The sequence below is a fragment of the Myxine glutinosa genome, chromosome 11 (genome assembly GCF_964187855.1).
Source record: "Myxine glutinosa chromosome 11, kmMyxGlut1.1, whole genome shotgun sequence".
NCBI classification, from domain to species: domain Eukaryota; kingdom Metazoa; phylum Chordata; class Myxini; order Myxiniformes; family Myxinidae; genus Myxine; species Myxine glutinosa.
Genome location: NC_136271.1, coordinates 106,687,372 through 106,702,958, shown reverse-complemented (window position 1 = coordinate 106,702,958; position 15,587 = coordinate 106,687,372). Strand labels below are relative to the sequence as shown.

At 50.8% G+C, this 15,587-nt stretch overlaps 1 protein-coding gene across 2 annotated transcripts in view; it reads right to left on the bottom strand.

Annotated features, from left to right (window-relative positions):
• LOC137437027 (transient receptor potential cation channel subfamily V member 5-like) overlaps positions 1–15,587 on the bottom strand; it is a 125,728-nt gene that overhangs the window by 41,621 nt on the left and 68,520 nt on the right. For both annotated transcript variants that reach the window (XM_068131335.2, XM_068131336.2), the window contains 2 exons: positions 4,780–4,866; positions 3,881–3,957 (listed from right to left, as the gene is read on the bottom strand). In XM_068131335.2, coding sequence (XP_067987436.2) covers positions 3,881–3,957; positions 4,780–4,866 — 164 coding nt within the window. The remainder of the gene's footprint in view (positions 1–3,880; positions 3,958–4,779; positions 4,867–15,587) is intronic.

The following is a 15,587-nucleotide window of genomic DNA, read 5'->3' as shown; positions in this document are numbered from 1 at the left end:
GTGGACAGGTTGGGTGTGTGACAAGGACAAATAGATTCCATTTTGGTGAAGATCTGAATATGGATTCGGATATGAGAATTATTTAATTTTTTAAGTGATTCTTCACCATTGGGAGATTGGGCCAAAAACGATACATAGTGCGATATCTCAAAAAGTTATGGACGGATTTGGACGAAACTTGTTGGACAGGTTGGGTGTGTGACGAGGCCAAATAGATTCCATTTTGGTGAAGATCTGAATATGGATTCGGATATGAGAATTATTTAATTTTTTAAGTGATTCTTCACCATTGGCAGATGGGGCTAAAACCAACATATAGCAGAATATCTCAAAAAGTTATGGATGGATTTGGACGAAACTTGTTGGACAGCTTTGTGTGTGACGAGGAAGAATCAATTCGATTTTGGTGAAGATCCGGAACCAGATCCGGCTAGTAGAATTTCTTAAGTGATTCTTCACCATTGGGTGATATGGCCAACCAGGTGGAGGTATGCTCTCCACTGAGTTTTTTTTTTTTTTTTTTTTTTTTTGTGTATACTGAATCGAGGCTCGTGAAAGAGCTAACATTTACTTCACAAACAAATCAACCAGACAAACAAAACACACAAAAAGAGGGAGCGGAAAACAAGATGGGGAGAGAAGGGGAAGCACACAAACACAACATTTGAGAGCAGGGAGATGTGTGGAAGGGAGAGGGCTTGGGGGGAGGAGGCGTGGGAAGGGGGGGGGGTGGAGGCTGAAGTATAAAACACAAGGACACCAAGGACTTCCAGGACAGAAGTTGGTATTTAAAAAAAGTGGAATTGGGGTGAAATTAGCGGGGGTAGAAAAGATCAAGGTTTTGGATGGGGGAAGATAAGAGATGGTGGTGAACAGCTGTTTTAAAGACCTGGAGGGTGGAGTGGGATTGAAGAGAGTGAGGGAGTTTGTTCCAGAGGCGGGAGAAAAGAGGAATGAAGGAGTGAAGGTGAGCAGACATTCTTGATTTTGGCAGTTTAACCATAAGAGGGTTGCAGGCAGATCTTGTGCGACCTGTAGGAATATTTGCGGGACAGAGCCCAGAGAGAGCTGGGGGGGCAAGGCCAGAGAGGAGTCGGTAGAAGATGGAAAGACCACCAACCTGCCTGCGGTGAGTGAGTGAGAGGCCCTTGGAGTTAGCTTCATCGCGGGAGATTCCAATGATTCTGAATGCTTTGGTTTCAACAGCGTGAAGACGAGCTAGGTGTGAGGCAGGAGCACCAGCCCAGAGGGGAGAGCAGTATTCCATTGAGCTGCGGATGAAAGCCTTGTATGTGGTGAGGAGCTCAGGTGTGCCAAGGAAGGACTTTGCACGACGGAGGATGCCCAGTCGGCGACTGGCTTTGGAGGCCAGATTTGAAATGTGGTTTTCCCAGGAAAGATCATGGCAGATAGTGAGACCCAAAAGCTTGAGTGACAGAACTTCTTGGAGAGGATTATTCAGAAAGTGGATGGGAGGGTTGTCCAGTCGGTCTTTTCGGAGAGACATCGTAAGAGTGTGAGATTTGTCAGGATTGAAAGACATGTTCCACTTGTTTGCCCAGTCTGTGATTTTGTCCAGGTCTGCAGAGAGTGAGTCAGCAGACTGCCGATCTGAGGGATGAAGAATGGAGCAACAGAGAGTAGAGTCATCAGCAAAGAGATACAGAGGATTTTCAAGAGAGTCAGAGAGATCATTGATGAAGACCAGAAAAAGCACAGGGCCCAGAACACTGCCTTGTGGAACTCCAGCCTGAACAGGAAGAGGAGATGAGAGAAACCCATTCAGGGCCACACGTTGACTACGACTAGAGAGGACGTCCGCCAGCCATGCGTGGAGATTTCCATTGATACCAAAAGAGGAGAGTTTGGTGAGCAGAGCGGGGTGCCAGACCGTATCGAAGGCACATGATATGTCAAGGGAGACTGCTCTAATTTCCTGTTTGGCATTGAGGACCTCCATCCATTTTTGAGAAAGCAGAGGCAGCATGTCCAGAGTAGAGTGTCCAGGTCTGAAACCAAATTGATGATCAGAGATCAAGCCATTGGAGAAGAGGAAAGATTTCATATCTGAAGCAATGATGGATTCCATGACTTTGCTGATAATTGGGAGAAGGCTGATTGGTCTGTAGTTGCTGGGATCTGTTTTTGCACCTTTTTTGTGCAAAGCGGTGATGTTGGCAGATTTCCAAGCAGATGGAAGATGACCTTGAGCAAAAGAGAGGGTGAAGAGAACAGAGAGAGGGAGTGAAAGAGCGGAAGAACAGGATTTTAGGACCCGTGGGCTGATGCCGTCAGGTCCAGTTGCAGAATCCGAGTCGAGGGTTGACAGAAACTTTTCCACCTTGTCAGGAGGAAAGGACACAGAGTCCAGGAGCAGCTGGGTACGACTGGGTACGGTGGGTACAGAGAGGGATGGGTTTGGGACAGAAGATTTAGAGGCAAACACAGAGTTGAGGCATTCAGCTTTTTCACGCGCGGAGTCAGCCGTGTGGCCATTTGAGGTGAGGGAGGGGATGGAGGGGGAACAAACACCAGAAACAGATTTGACCAGACGCCACCAGGATTTGGAAGAGGGAGACAGATAAGAGAGTTCGATCCTGAGAACGGAGAGATATTGTTTCCTGGCTCTCCTGAGGGTGGACACACACTTGTTTCGGGTTTTGTGAAAGGAAATGCGATTTCCTTCCGTTGGATTTGCTTTCCAGGAGACGAAAGCAAGTTGTTTCTGGGCAATAGCCTCACCACAAGATTCCGTGTACCATGGACGGGAGGAAGGGTAAGACAACAGAAGACGAGATGGGATAAATCTGTGCATGAGAGAGAGCAGTTTGCTTTGGAAGAATTCCCAGGAAGAATTTATGTCAGAGGCAGTAGAGATGGGAGACCAGTCCAGATGATTGATGGCTGCTTGATGACCGTGCCAGTTGGCCTGAGTGAAATGCCAGACTCGTCGACGCTGAGGAGGCTCTCTGAGAATGGTCAGAGAGATGTCCACTTTAACAAGCACATGATCAGAAGAGCCGATTGGAGCAGAAGAAGAACAGCAGACATTTTCAGGGAAGTTAGTCATAACCAAGTCCAGAAGAGAAGATGCTCCGTTGACTGAAATCCGGGTCGGGAAATTGACAGCTTGTGTCAGTCCCAGTGAGTCACAGAAGTCCTTTGCTGAAGAGCCATGGCTGGTGAGAGCGGTACCCACACCCAGCCAACTGGCATGGTGACAGTTGAAATCACCACATATGAGGAAGAGAGAGTTGGGATGGGTAGATAGAAGTTGGTCCATATTCTCAGACAGCGAGATGTAGATGGAGTCATCACTGTTTGGTGGACGGTACAACACACATATGAACAAAAGGTGGGAGCGAAGGGGAAGCCGTAGCCAAAGGTATTCCTGGGGGTGAGGTGGAGAGAGGGCAGTGCAGGGTGAGTGAGGAAGAGAGTTTTTTATAAAGATAGCAACCCCACCTCCAGTACGAGGCTCAGGTCTATCATACCAGAGGAGGGAGTAACCTGGGAGAGATACCAAGGAATCAGAGACATCATGAAGGAGGAAAGTTTCTGTTAAGCAGATCACGTCTGGTTTGTCAGAGTGCCGTTCTAGTTAACCTCTGTCATCCTCTTCTTCCATTCGTTTGTATTTTTTGCTAATCTAAAGAGATTTTGAATTCCCCTCGTGTCACTCCACTGAAAGGCCAATGCCATCCTCAGTTTGGAGCAGATGGAAAGCCTCGCTGTGTGGTCCAGCCTTGAGGGCGGCTGTCCACCCCACTCTTCCTTTGCAATCTCTTCCCTGACATGCGAAAAGATAAACAAGTAAAATGTTACTCCTGAAACATTTCTAAGATACCATGTATTGTACGTTCCTCGTGCTGTGACTTACAAAATGATGTGGAAGGGACCTCCAGTCACTGAGTTTCGAACATACTGAAATATGTTAATGTTGCGCATGCCTGGAATCTACGATGAGGAGACAATTTGTGAGAAAACAGTTAAATGTGTTTGTTGTGAAGCTAAACAGCAGCAATTTGAATCATAAATCGTTGTCGTATATTCTTATTATAATAGAACAAACTATATGTTTATATGTCGTTATGTTTATATGCGACAAAATAGTCTTTTTCTTCTTCTTCTTCAAAAAAATTAACACCTTCTTAATTAACCCTCTTAATTATGTTTAGACTGCTGAGACCCCTCAGACCTTTGACTACCCTTTAATTCCCCCAATACTCTTAAGACCACCAAGACTCCTGAAGACCCAAAATGCCCAAAAAGACCCTTAAGACCCCGAAGACCCAAAACATCCCAAAGATCCAAAATACCCTTGAAGGCCCTGAGGCTCAAAAAGATCCTGAAGACCCAAATGGCCCCAAAGACCCAAAAGACCCAAAACACCCCGAAGACCCAAAATACCCCGAAGACCCAAAATACCCTGAAGACCCAAAATACCCCGAAGACCCAAAACACCCCGAAGACCCAAAACACCCCAAATACCCAAAATACCCCAAAGACCCAAAACACCCCGAAGACCCAAAAGACCCGGAAGACCCAAAAGACCCCGAAGACCCAAAACACCCCAAAGACCCTGAAGACCCAAATGGCCATGAAGATACAAAACACCATGAAGACCCAAAAGACACCGAAATGGTCAAAGATGCCTATCCCTCTGAAACGACGTGAGGTGAGGTGCGCGGAGTGCACCAAGTCACGCTAGTATCCTTAATGCACGACATGTTTCAACCAGACTCGTACTCGGTGAAGCTACTCATGATATGTCCACACCTCGAGAAAAATAATGATGATTGCTCCCATCACAGTGACCAGCTCCCCGGTCAAACGCACAAAATCTTGGCTTGTGTGATAACATTCCTGTAAAGAACAAATATTAGTACAAATATAAATAGTACAAATATTACAAATAGTAATAGTTAATAGTAATAGTAATAGTTTAGTACAAATATTACAAATCAAAGAATATTAAATTAGAGCAGTCTCCCTTGACATATCACGTGACTTCGATACGGTCTGGCACCCCGCTCTGCTCACCAAACTCTCCTCTTTTGGTATCCATGGAAATCTCCACGCATGGCTGGCGGACTTCCTCTCTAGTCGGAGTCAACGTGTGGGCCTGAATGGGTTTCTCTCACCTCCTCTTCCTGTTCAAGCTGGAGTTCCCCAAGGCAGTGTTCTGGGTCCTGTGCTTTTTCTGGTCTTCATCAATGATCTCTCTGACTCTCTTGAAAATCCTCTCTATCTCTTTGCTGATGACTCGACTCTCTGTCGCTCCATTCTTCATCCCTCAGATCGGCAGTCTGCAGCCTCCTCACTCTCTGCAGACCTGGACAAAATCACAGACTGGGCAAACAAATGGAACATGTCTTTCAATCCTGACAAATCTCACACTCTTACGATGTCTCTCCGAAAAGACCGACTGGACAACCCTCCCATCCACTTTCTGAAAAATCCTCTCCAAGAAGTTCTGTCACTCAAGCTTTTGGGTCTCACTATCTGCCATGATCTTTCCTGGGAAAACCACATTTCAAATCTGGCCTCCAAAGCCAGTCGCCGACTGGGCATCCTACGTCGTGCGAAGTCCTTCCTTGGCACACCTGAGCTCCTCACCACATACAAGGCTTTCATCCGCAGCTCAATGGAATACTGCTCTCCCCTCTGGGCTGGTGCTCCTGCCTCACACCTAGCTCGTCTTCACGCTCTTGAAACCAAAGCATTCAGAATCATTGGAATCTCCCGCGATGAAGCTAACTCCAAGGGCCTCTCACTCACTCACCACAGGCAGGTTGGTGGTCTTTCCGTCTTCTACCGACTCCTCTCTGGCCTTGCCCCCCCAGCTCTCTCTGGGCTCTGTCCCGCAAATATTCCTACAGGTCGCACAAGATCTGCCTGCAACCCTCTTATGGTTATACTGCCAAAATCAAGACTCTCTGCTCACCTTCACTCCTTCATTCCTCTTTTCTCCCGCCTCTGGAACAGACTCCCTCACTCTCTTCAATCCCACTCCACCCTCCAGGTCTTTAAAACAGCTGTTCACCACCATCTCTTATCTTCCCCCATCCAAAACCTTGATCTTTTCTACCCCCCGCTAATTTCACCCCAATTCCACTTTTTTGAAATACCAACTTCTGTCCTGGAAGTCCTTGGTGTCCTTGTGTTTTATACTTCTCCCTCCCCCCCCCCCCCCCTTCCCACGCCTCCTCCCCCCTTCCCACGCCTCCTCCCCCCAAGCCCTCTCCCTTCCACACATCTCTCTGCTCTCAAATGTTATGTTTGTGTGCTTCCCTTCTCTCCCCATCTTGTCTTCCGCTCCCTCTTTTTATATATTTTGTTTGTCTGGTTGATTTGTTTGTGAAGTAAATGTTAGCTCTTTCACGAGCCTCGATTCAGTATACAAAAAAAAAAAAAAAATTCAAATGTTGACGTTTGAACCTTGGCTTAAAGTTAAAGTACAGAAATTTGAATTAATACACACCGATGGTCTCTTTCAATCATGTGGACGCTTTATACCAAATAATACACACTTTAACAAGCTGAATGGATGTAAAATAATAATTGTTGCCCGAAACAGCAGGATGACGTGACGATGTGCAGTTCGATACCTGGAATGGCTCCTCAATACCTGACATCTGCAAAGGTGCGACGACTGGAAACTGGAATCCTGACTGCGTCAGTCCCAACATAACCTCGTTTTTTAAAGTTTGTGAAAATGTCTTCCTGCTTGGTTGGTTTAAAAAAAAAATGGTGATGTGCAAGATAAACCAGGTCTAAGCAGACTACCCCAGCAAAGGAAATTTAGGTAATCGAGGTGTAATTTACCTGTGGGCCGTCATGCGTGGTAATTTAATTGGGAGTCTCATTTTCTTGAAATTTGCCCTAAACAAGGCTGAGAGTCACTAAATGTGAAGGGCTACTGAGAAAAAGAAGATGAGGAAAAACTGGCAAAACCTTCACCTCGTACTGAAACATAGAAACCTCTTCACAGGAAGACTGTGCAGGAGGGGGTAACTCGGCCAGGTGGAAAAATACATTTTCCTTCCCCCTTTGGGTGTTTTGTTTTAGGAGACACCATCTCTGTACCCTAAGGGAGCTCATCTGCCCTTTGTCAGGTGTCAGGTTTGTACCCCACAATGGGTACGTCGGAGTGGTGACCCATCCAGGATTCCATCTCTAACCAAGAAACTGCTTCGGCAGAACTTGTATAGAGCATGACGCATAATAATTATGTAATATAATTACCTTTCAGCGTTCTATGTTAACCTTTATCAAAAGCTGTCTGATAATTTAAATAAACAATCTACAGTATGAACATCAACATCCCAGCTTTTCTTTTTCAAAAATTTCAAATAAACTTGTTAAAAGGGTGTACCTTTGATAATATGATGCTGACTTTTCATAATAATAATCATAATAATAATAACAAGAAAGAGCAATCAGAGATTGCAGACCCTTGCGAGGATGTGTTTTAGTGGTTTTAAGGCTTTTGTGTTGAAACAAATATGGCGGCCCAACCACGTGACCAATGACATCATCATTTTTATTTCTCCACCAGTTTATCCCGAGATGACGCTCAAGAAATTTAATCTTGGTCGGATGAAGTTTTGTACTTGTCGAATTATGACGTCATAATGGAGGCACTTATGACATCATCATTAACATATGTTATTCCCCATGGAGAGTTCTTTACAATGAAGCATGTCTCAATTTTTTCTGTGAGGCGCTTTCGGAGATATGGAGGTGCAAAGTTTTTCTGTTTTTCCAGGATGGCGGCCGAACCACGTGACCGATGACGACATCATTATCATTATAAAAAAATATACAGGAGTTGCACCTATGGTGAAAATTTCCTGTCAATCGGACCAACGGCCGCAGAGAAAATCATATTTATTCTGTGCGGACAAACAGACAGAAAGACCGACAAACACACAATAAATATGTCGTGCATAGCACGATCCTTGCAAAATCCCTAAAATAAGTTGGCCTATGATTACCTCAAAAATACTTGGTGGTTGAATTCAGTGACCTGGTATGCAAATCCTCTTCAAATTTAAAGTTAATTTGATGAAAATTGACGATTTTAGAAATTCGGCCTATGTTAACCTTTTGGCCTATGTTGACCTCAAAAATAGTTGTTGGTTGAATTCGGTTTGCTGATATGTAAATCCTATTCAAATTTCAAGTCAATCGGATGAAAATTGACGATTTTAGAAATTCGGCCTATGTTAACCTTTTGGCCTATGTTGACCTCAAAAATAGTTGTTGGTTGAATTCAGTTTGCTGATATGTAAATCCTATTCAAATGTCAAGTCAATCGGATGAAAATTGAGGATTTTAGAAATTTGAAGAAAAGAGGTTGACCTTTGGCCTATGTTGGTTTGACCTAAAAAAAATTAATAGGATTCTGTCGGACCACCAACTCTACTATTTGGTGATGATGTTTCGTGAAGATCGGTTTAAAATTGTGACCTGTAGGCAAGTATAAGTGAGCGGACAGACAAACAAACACACAAACACACAGACACACAAACACAAACTGGAGTGATCAACATACTTGTCCAAAAATTTGCCAAGTAATAACGCACAAGACCAACCAATATACTTGAAGAAAAATCTTCGATTTTCGCAAGTAACAAACAGACAAACAGACCGACAGACAGAAAAATGGACTCAAATGCAATACCCTCTCCTCTGGTGAGGGTAACAAGAAGAAAAAGACATAAAATGTCATAGCCCCCGTGTTTTTTTTTTTGCTGTGCAGAGTTAAAAGTCGTCCGTCAGCCATCTTTCGTCGGATTACAAAACAAAATATTCTGCATATGTAAACTCATATATTGTCTTTGGGCCAAGTTTGAACAAAATCGGTGTATGCATGTCCGAGAAATGGTTGGGGACACGTTTAAGTAACAAAATGGCCGCCAGTCGGCCATCCTGGATCTGATCTCGAAACAAAATGACGTGCATATGTATCCCATCATTCATTATCTGTGTGCCAAGTTTGAACAAGATAGGTAAATGCATGTCCGAGAAATGGTTGAGGACGTGGTCAATATCGGGTTTTTTTACAACTAAAATGGCCGCCAGTGTACCAGACAGCCATCTTTTATCAGATCGTAAAAGAAAGTGCGGGTGCACGTGGATGCCATCATGTACTGTGATTGTGCCAAGTTTGAACAAAGTTGGTCCACACATGTCGAGATATGGCTGCGGACGGACTGACGACACCTAATCGGACGAGACCGGACTAAGTCTAACAGGGGCTAATAATATTACACCTTTTGAGGCACCAGTAAATACCTGTTCCTTCCCGGAACATGACTAGGTGAAGGAAGCTGAACTGGGCAGTGAAGTAACTATTTGTGAAATTCGGATTGCTCCTCAATGATGACACATCCGGTTTAAATTCAAGTGTGGAGATTGGGCCAGCCTTGTTTTTTTTTAGCCGCGTCGCAGACGCTGCTCATAGAGTGCCCTCTGCTGTTGTTGTTGTTACCACTGCTTCTTCTTCTTCTTCTTCTTCTTCTTCTTGTTCTTGCAGAGAGGACAAAACCTCAAAGCTCCACCCATTCTGGGAACCATAGCTCCACCCATTTTGGGAGAGGCTTCATATAAACAAATATCCACCATTTTATTAACTCGCATAGCTTTGAGGCCTGTTTTGTAGGCCCGTGGTGTCTTCCTCTCTCACACAGTTTTCTTTCAAATCAAATTCGATATATCATTTCATTTTTCACAGTCGCTAACATAGTTTTAGACTCGGTTGAAAACAAACGGGAAGAAAATCCGATGAAAGTTGCCCTTTATAGAACGAAATTAATTCTCAAAGGCCTGTAACTTCAAGTCCATTGCGATATATATATTTTTTAATCGCGGCATGCTCAGTCATACACCGCCCGAAATAACAGACGGGAAAATGTCGAGATATATTAAAAATTCGTCCATTTGATGACAATCGTCACGATGAAATATTTAATTTATACGTCGACACAATAATGTGGAGAGAGGAGCATAGCTTCGTTCACGTGTCGCTACACACGAGAAATTGCCGATATATTTTTTTACAATCACGGCATGGTCAGTCATACACCGCCTGAAATAACAGACGGGAAAATGCCGAGATATATTAAAAATTCGTCCATTTGATGACAATCGTCACGATGAAATATTTAATTTATACGTCGTCACAATAATGTGGAGAGAGGAGCATAGCTTCGTTCACGTGTCGCCACACACGGGAAATTGCCGAGATATATATTTTTTCAATCGCGGCATGGTCAGTCATACACCGCCTGAAATAACAGACGAGAAAATGCCGAGATATATTAAAAATTCGTCGCCACACACGGGAAATTGCCGAGATATATTTTCACTTTGCACAAAAATAACATCAAGTAATCGAATCAATAGGAATGTCCTGTGCTTATAACATCGACGTTATAGGCACAGCTGCATCTAGGCATTGTGTAACATCGACGCGGCTTTTGTTTTAATTAAAACTTTTTGTACTTGTTTCTTCTATGGTTTCCAGATGTACAGAGAATTACCATATTTTCTTTACAGTAGGAGAGCCTAACCCAATCGATGTTGGACCCACAATGTTGGGGATAAAGCGCGGCGTTACGCGCGCTGCTTGTGAGCAAGGAGGAAGCGGACAAGCGGTAACATATAAACGTCTTTATTGTAAGACTACACTGTAACACTGAACTCCTCCGGGCTGGTCGCCCGGTGTATATCATGAGGCCACGCCTACCCCTCGGGCGTGGCCACCGCCCACTTGGTGCGTGGAATGATGTCACCACGCCAGTGGGCTTTTGTGTCCGCCACACGCGCCCCCCCAGAATTCCCGCGCACCTGGAGGGCCAGTTTGCGGGGCAGACGAATGACCCGGCCGAAGCGCCCCCTGGCGATCGGCGGCGTCCGGGGTGCAGGGATACCAGGTGGGATGCCCCTGGCTGCCCCTGGGATGGGTGCAGGACCGGGGGGCGCCGTGGCGGCGGGGCTGGGCGGTGCCGGGGGTCCGCCCGCAGGAGGGCGGCCCCGACGTGGGGGTCGGGCCACTGGCGGTGGATGGTCCACATCGAGGTGGGCCGGCTTGAGGCGGTCTACCGAAACGCGGTCAGGAGTACCGCCGATGTCCAGGGTGAAGTGCTTCGCCCCGGTCTCCAGCACGCGGAAAGGCCCGTCGTACGGGGGCCGCAGTGGTGTCCGATGGGCATCGTGGCGGACGAAGACGTACTCCGCCGTGCGAAGCTCCGGGGCGACGTGCGTCGGTGGGTGCCCGTGGCATGCCGTTGGCACCGGGGCGAACCTCTGGGCGGTCTCTTGCAGAGCGGAGCGCTGCTGTGCCGCGGACCATGGTGCCGTGGAGTCGGGGAGGAACTCGCCCGGCACCCGCAGCGGTTGCCCGAAGACCAACTCCGCCGCGGATGCGCGCAGGTCCTCCTTGGGCGCCGTCCGGAGGCCCAGCAGGACCCAGGGGAGCCTGTCGACCCAGCCGCCGTCGCGGAGGGTGGCCCGGAGCGCGGCCTTCAATGAGCGGTGAAATCGCTCACACAGGCCGTTAGCCTGGGGGTGGTAGGCCGTGGTTCGGTGCAGCCGGACCCCGAGCCCCTGCGAAACCGCCCCCCAGAGCTCCGAGGTGAACTGGGGGCCGCGGTCGGATGAGATGTCTGAGGGGGCGCCGAACCGGGCGACCCAGGTGGCGATGAAAGCCTGCGCGACATCGGCCGCCGTTGTCGACGCCAAGGGCACGGCCTCCGGCCACCGGGTGGTGCGGTCCACCATGGTGAGGACGTAGGTGAAACCCCGCGAGGGGGGCAGAGGTCCCACCAGGTCCACGTGGACGTGGTCAAACCGGCGTTCCGGCACCGTGAACGGGGCCAACGGGGCCTGGGTGTGCCGGTGCACCTTGGCGCGCTGGCACGCGAGGCACGTCCTGGCCCAGCCGCGGACGGCCTTCCGGAGGCCGTGCCAGACGAACTTGTCGGCGATCAGCCTTTGGGAGGCCCTCGCGCCCGGGTGGGACAGGCCGTGGATGGCGTCAAACACCTGGCGCTGCCAGCCCGCGGGCACAATGGGGCGAGGACGCCCGAGGGAGACGTCGCACAAGAGGGCCGCGCCCGCGCCGTCGAACGGCACCTCGGTGACGCGGAGGCCCGTGACGGCGGTCCGCAAGGCCTGGACGTCGGGGTCAGCGGCCTGGTCCGCTGCCATCCGGGCATAGTCGATGCCGAGGTGGACTGCGTGGGCGACGGCCCGGGAAAGGCAATCCGCCACCGGGTTGTCCTTCCCCGCGACGTGCTGGATGTCCGTCGTGTACTCGGACACGGCCGAGAGGTGACGCTGCTGCCGGGCCGACCACGGCTCGGTGACCTTGCCCATCGCGAAGATCAGCGGCTTGTGGTCGACGAAGGCAGTGAACGCCCGGCCCTCGAGCAGATGGCGGAAGTGCCTGACCGCCAAGTGAAGTCCGAGCAACTCGCGGTCGAAGGTACTGTAACGGCGTTCGGGCGGGCGAAGCTGCCGGCTAAAGAACGCCAGCGGTTGCCAAGCTCCACGCACCCATTGCTCGTGCACCGCGCCCACCGCGTAGTCCGAGGCATCGGTGGTGAGGGCGATCGGTGCATCGGGCGCCGGGTGCGCGAGCATGGTGGCGTTAGCCAAGGCGAGCTTCGCGCCCGTGAACGCCGTGTCCATCTGCTCGGTCCAGGTAACGTCGCCTTTGCCCGGCTTACCTCGGAGAGCTTCGTGCAGGGGGCGCAGGAGCTGGGCGATACGGGGCAGGAACCGATGGTAAAAGTTCACCATGCCCAGGAACTCCTGCAGCCCTCTGATCGTGCGGGGGCGCGGAAACCCCTTCACCGCCTCCACCTTGGCCGGCAGGGGGACGGCGCCGTGCCTGGTGACACGGTGCCCCAGAAAATCGATTGTGGCGGCGCCGAACCGGCACTTTGCGGGGTTCACAATCAGGCCATGCTGGCCCAGGAGTTCGAAGAGCGTGCGGAGGTGGCGTAGGTGCTCTTCGCGGGACGCGCTGGCGACGAGGATATCGTCCAGGTAGACGTAGACAAAATCCAAGTCGCGCAGGACGCTGTCCATCAGTCGCTGGAACGCCTGAGCCGCATTCTTCAGACCGAAGGGCATGCGCAGGAACTCGAAGAGTCCGAATGGCGTGATGACCGCCGTCTTCGGGACGTCCTCCGGCCTGACGGGGACCTGATGGTAGCCGCGTATGAGGTCCACCTTCGAGAAGAAGGACCTGCCCGCCAAACGGGCGGAAAAGTCCTGAATGTGGGGGACGGGGTAGCGGTCGGGAGTCGTGGCGTCATTGAGACGGCGATAGTCCCCGCACGGTCGCCATCCCCCGCCGGGCTTCGGCACGATGTGCAGCGGCGACGCCCAAGCGCTCTCTGAGCGCCGAACGATGCCGAGTCGCTCCAGGGTAGCGAACGCCGCTTTTGCCACCGCCAGCTTCGTCGGCTCGAGGCGGCGTGCCCGGGCGTAGACCGGTGGCCCGACGGTGGGGATGTGATGGGCCACCCCGTGCTTGACGGCCCCCGCCGAGAAGGTGGGCCGCGTGAGGGCCGGGAAGCCGGCGAGGAGGCGGGTGAATGCGTCCGCTGCCGGAAGCGTACAGACCAACGTGGCCGGAACCGAATCGTTCGGCAAGCTGCTTGGCAAGCCGCTCGTTGAGCTGGGCAACGCACACGCGAGCGAGCTGAACGTCTCGGCCTGGACAAGCCGTCTGCACTTGACGTCGACCAGGAGCCCATTAGCGCACAGGAAGTCCGCGCCAAGCAGTGCCATGGGCACGTCGGCGGTGACGAACGTCCATCGGAAAACCTGCCCTCCAAACCGCAGAGAGAGGCAGCGTTTTCCGTACGTACGGATGGGCGTCCCGTTCGCGGCAAGCAGCGCGGGGCCCCCACCCGCGGCGTGCTTGTCTGACGTGCCGGCGGGAATGACACTCACCTGCGCTCCCGTGTCGCACAGGTAACGGCGCCCGGAGAAGGTGTCCGTTATGAACAGCAGGCTGCTCGAACGGCCGGCGCTCATCGCCACAATTGAGCGCCGGCCCGGGCATTTCCCGACCCGGTGAAGGAGCACGGCGGATGACACCGCCGAGCTTCGTGGCCGAACTTGGCGTGGAACCAGCACCACGTGGTGGAGCTGGAGGAGCGCGGCTGGCTCCGCCAGGCCGGTGGAGTCGACGGGTTTCCCCGTGGTGGCGGTTTTCGCCGCGGCGGTGGGCGGGGCGTGGTGGCGTTCACGAGGTGCGTATCAGCATGCTGCTGAACTTCAGCGTGCTGTAGAAGATGATGCTGTGGAACATCAGCGTCGAAGGCCGTGACGGCCACGCCAACGCTCGCCCGCGTGTCCGAAGCGGCGAAGTACTTGTCCGCCTCGGCCGCCAATGCTCGGGGTTCCGTTAGCCCGGTCCCGGCCAACGCGAGGCGAACCTGCGCTGGAAGTTGGCGACGGAAAAGCGCCCGGAATAGCGAACCGGGGGCTTCGTCGCCCAACAGTGACAGCATATGGTCCATTCGGACCGACGGGCGCGTCTCACCGAGCTCGGGGAGATCCAGGAGGCGGTCGGCCCGTGCGTCGTCCGTGAGGCTGAACGTGGCTAGGAGTAGCCGCTTGAGTGCCTCGTACTTGTGGCCGTCCGGTGGGTGGCGAAGGACGGACACAACTCGAGCGGCCGTGCCGGGCCCGAGGGAGGCGACGACGTGGCAGTAGCGCGTGTCATCGCCGGTGAGGTGCCGAAGCTGAAATTGGGCTTCGGCCTGGACGAACCAGACTTCGGCCTGAGCCTCCCAAAATTCCGGAAGTTTGACGAAGGCGGCCATGGCGATGGCGTCGCGTGTGGAAGGATCGCTCCGGCAGATCCAACGTCGAGGGTCACCAGTAAAGCGCGGCGTTACGCGCGCTGCTTGTGAGCAAGGAGGAAGCGGACAAGCGGTAACATATAAACGTCTTTATTGTAAGACTACACTGTAACACTGAACTCCTCCGGGCTGGTCGCCCGGTGTATATCATGAGGCCACGCCTACCCCTCGGGCGTGGCCACCGCCCACTTGGTGCGTGGAATGATGTCACCACGCCAGTGGGCTTTTGTGTCCGCCACAGGGAAAACAATCCATGGGACTCACCCATTGATCCAGCAATCTCAGCCCTGATGCACCATATCCACATCCACAGGGCCGGATTTAGGGGAGGATCAATGGGACATTTATCCAGGGCCCAAACTCCAGGGGAGGCCCAGGAAAAACATACGATACATTCATTATTTTATGAAGCTACTATTATTTATTCCTTTGTTGTCTCAAAGTTAGCAAAGACGGGAGACAATAATTCAAGGTCTAAAATAAATAACCCAACGTTTAATTTAAAAGACAAACGAGTGACACACCACATGAGTCACATGACCTTTATGGGAGGATTGGCCTCATCACGTCAAAATGATGCAATCACACAATTCACCTGCGGAAAAACTAGGCATCTCTGTATAATCACTCATTAAGAAGGCATTCGTTTCATGAATAAAAAAGCACAAACACCCACGATTGAGTGGGTTAACT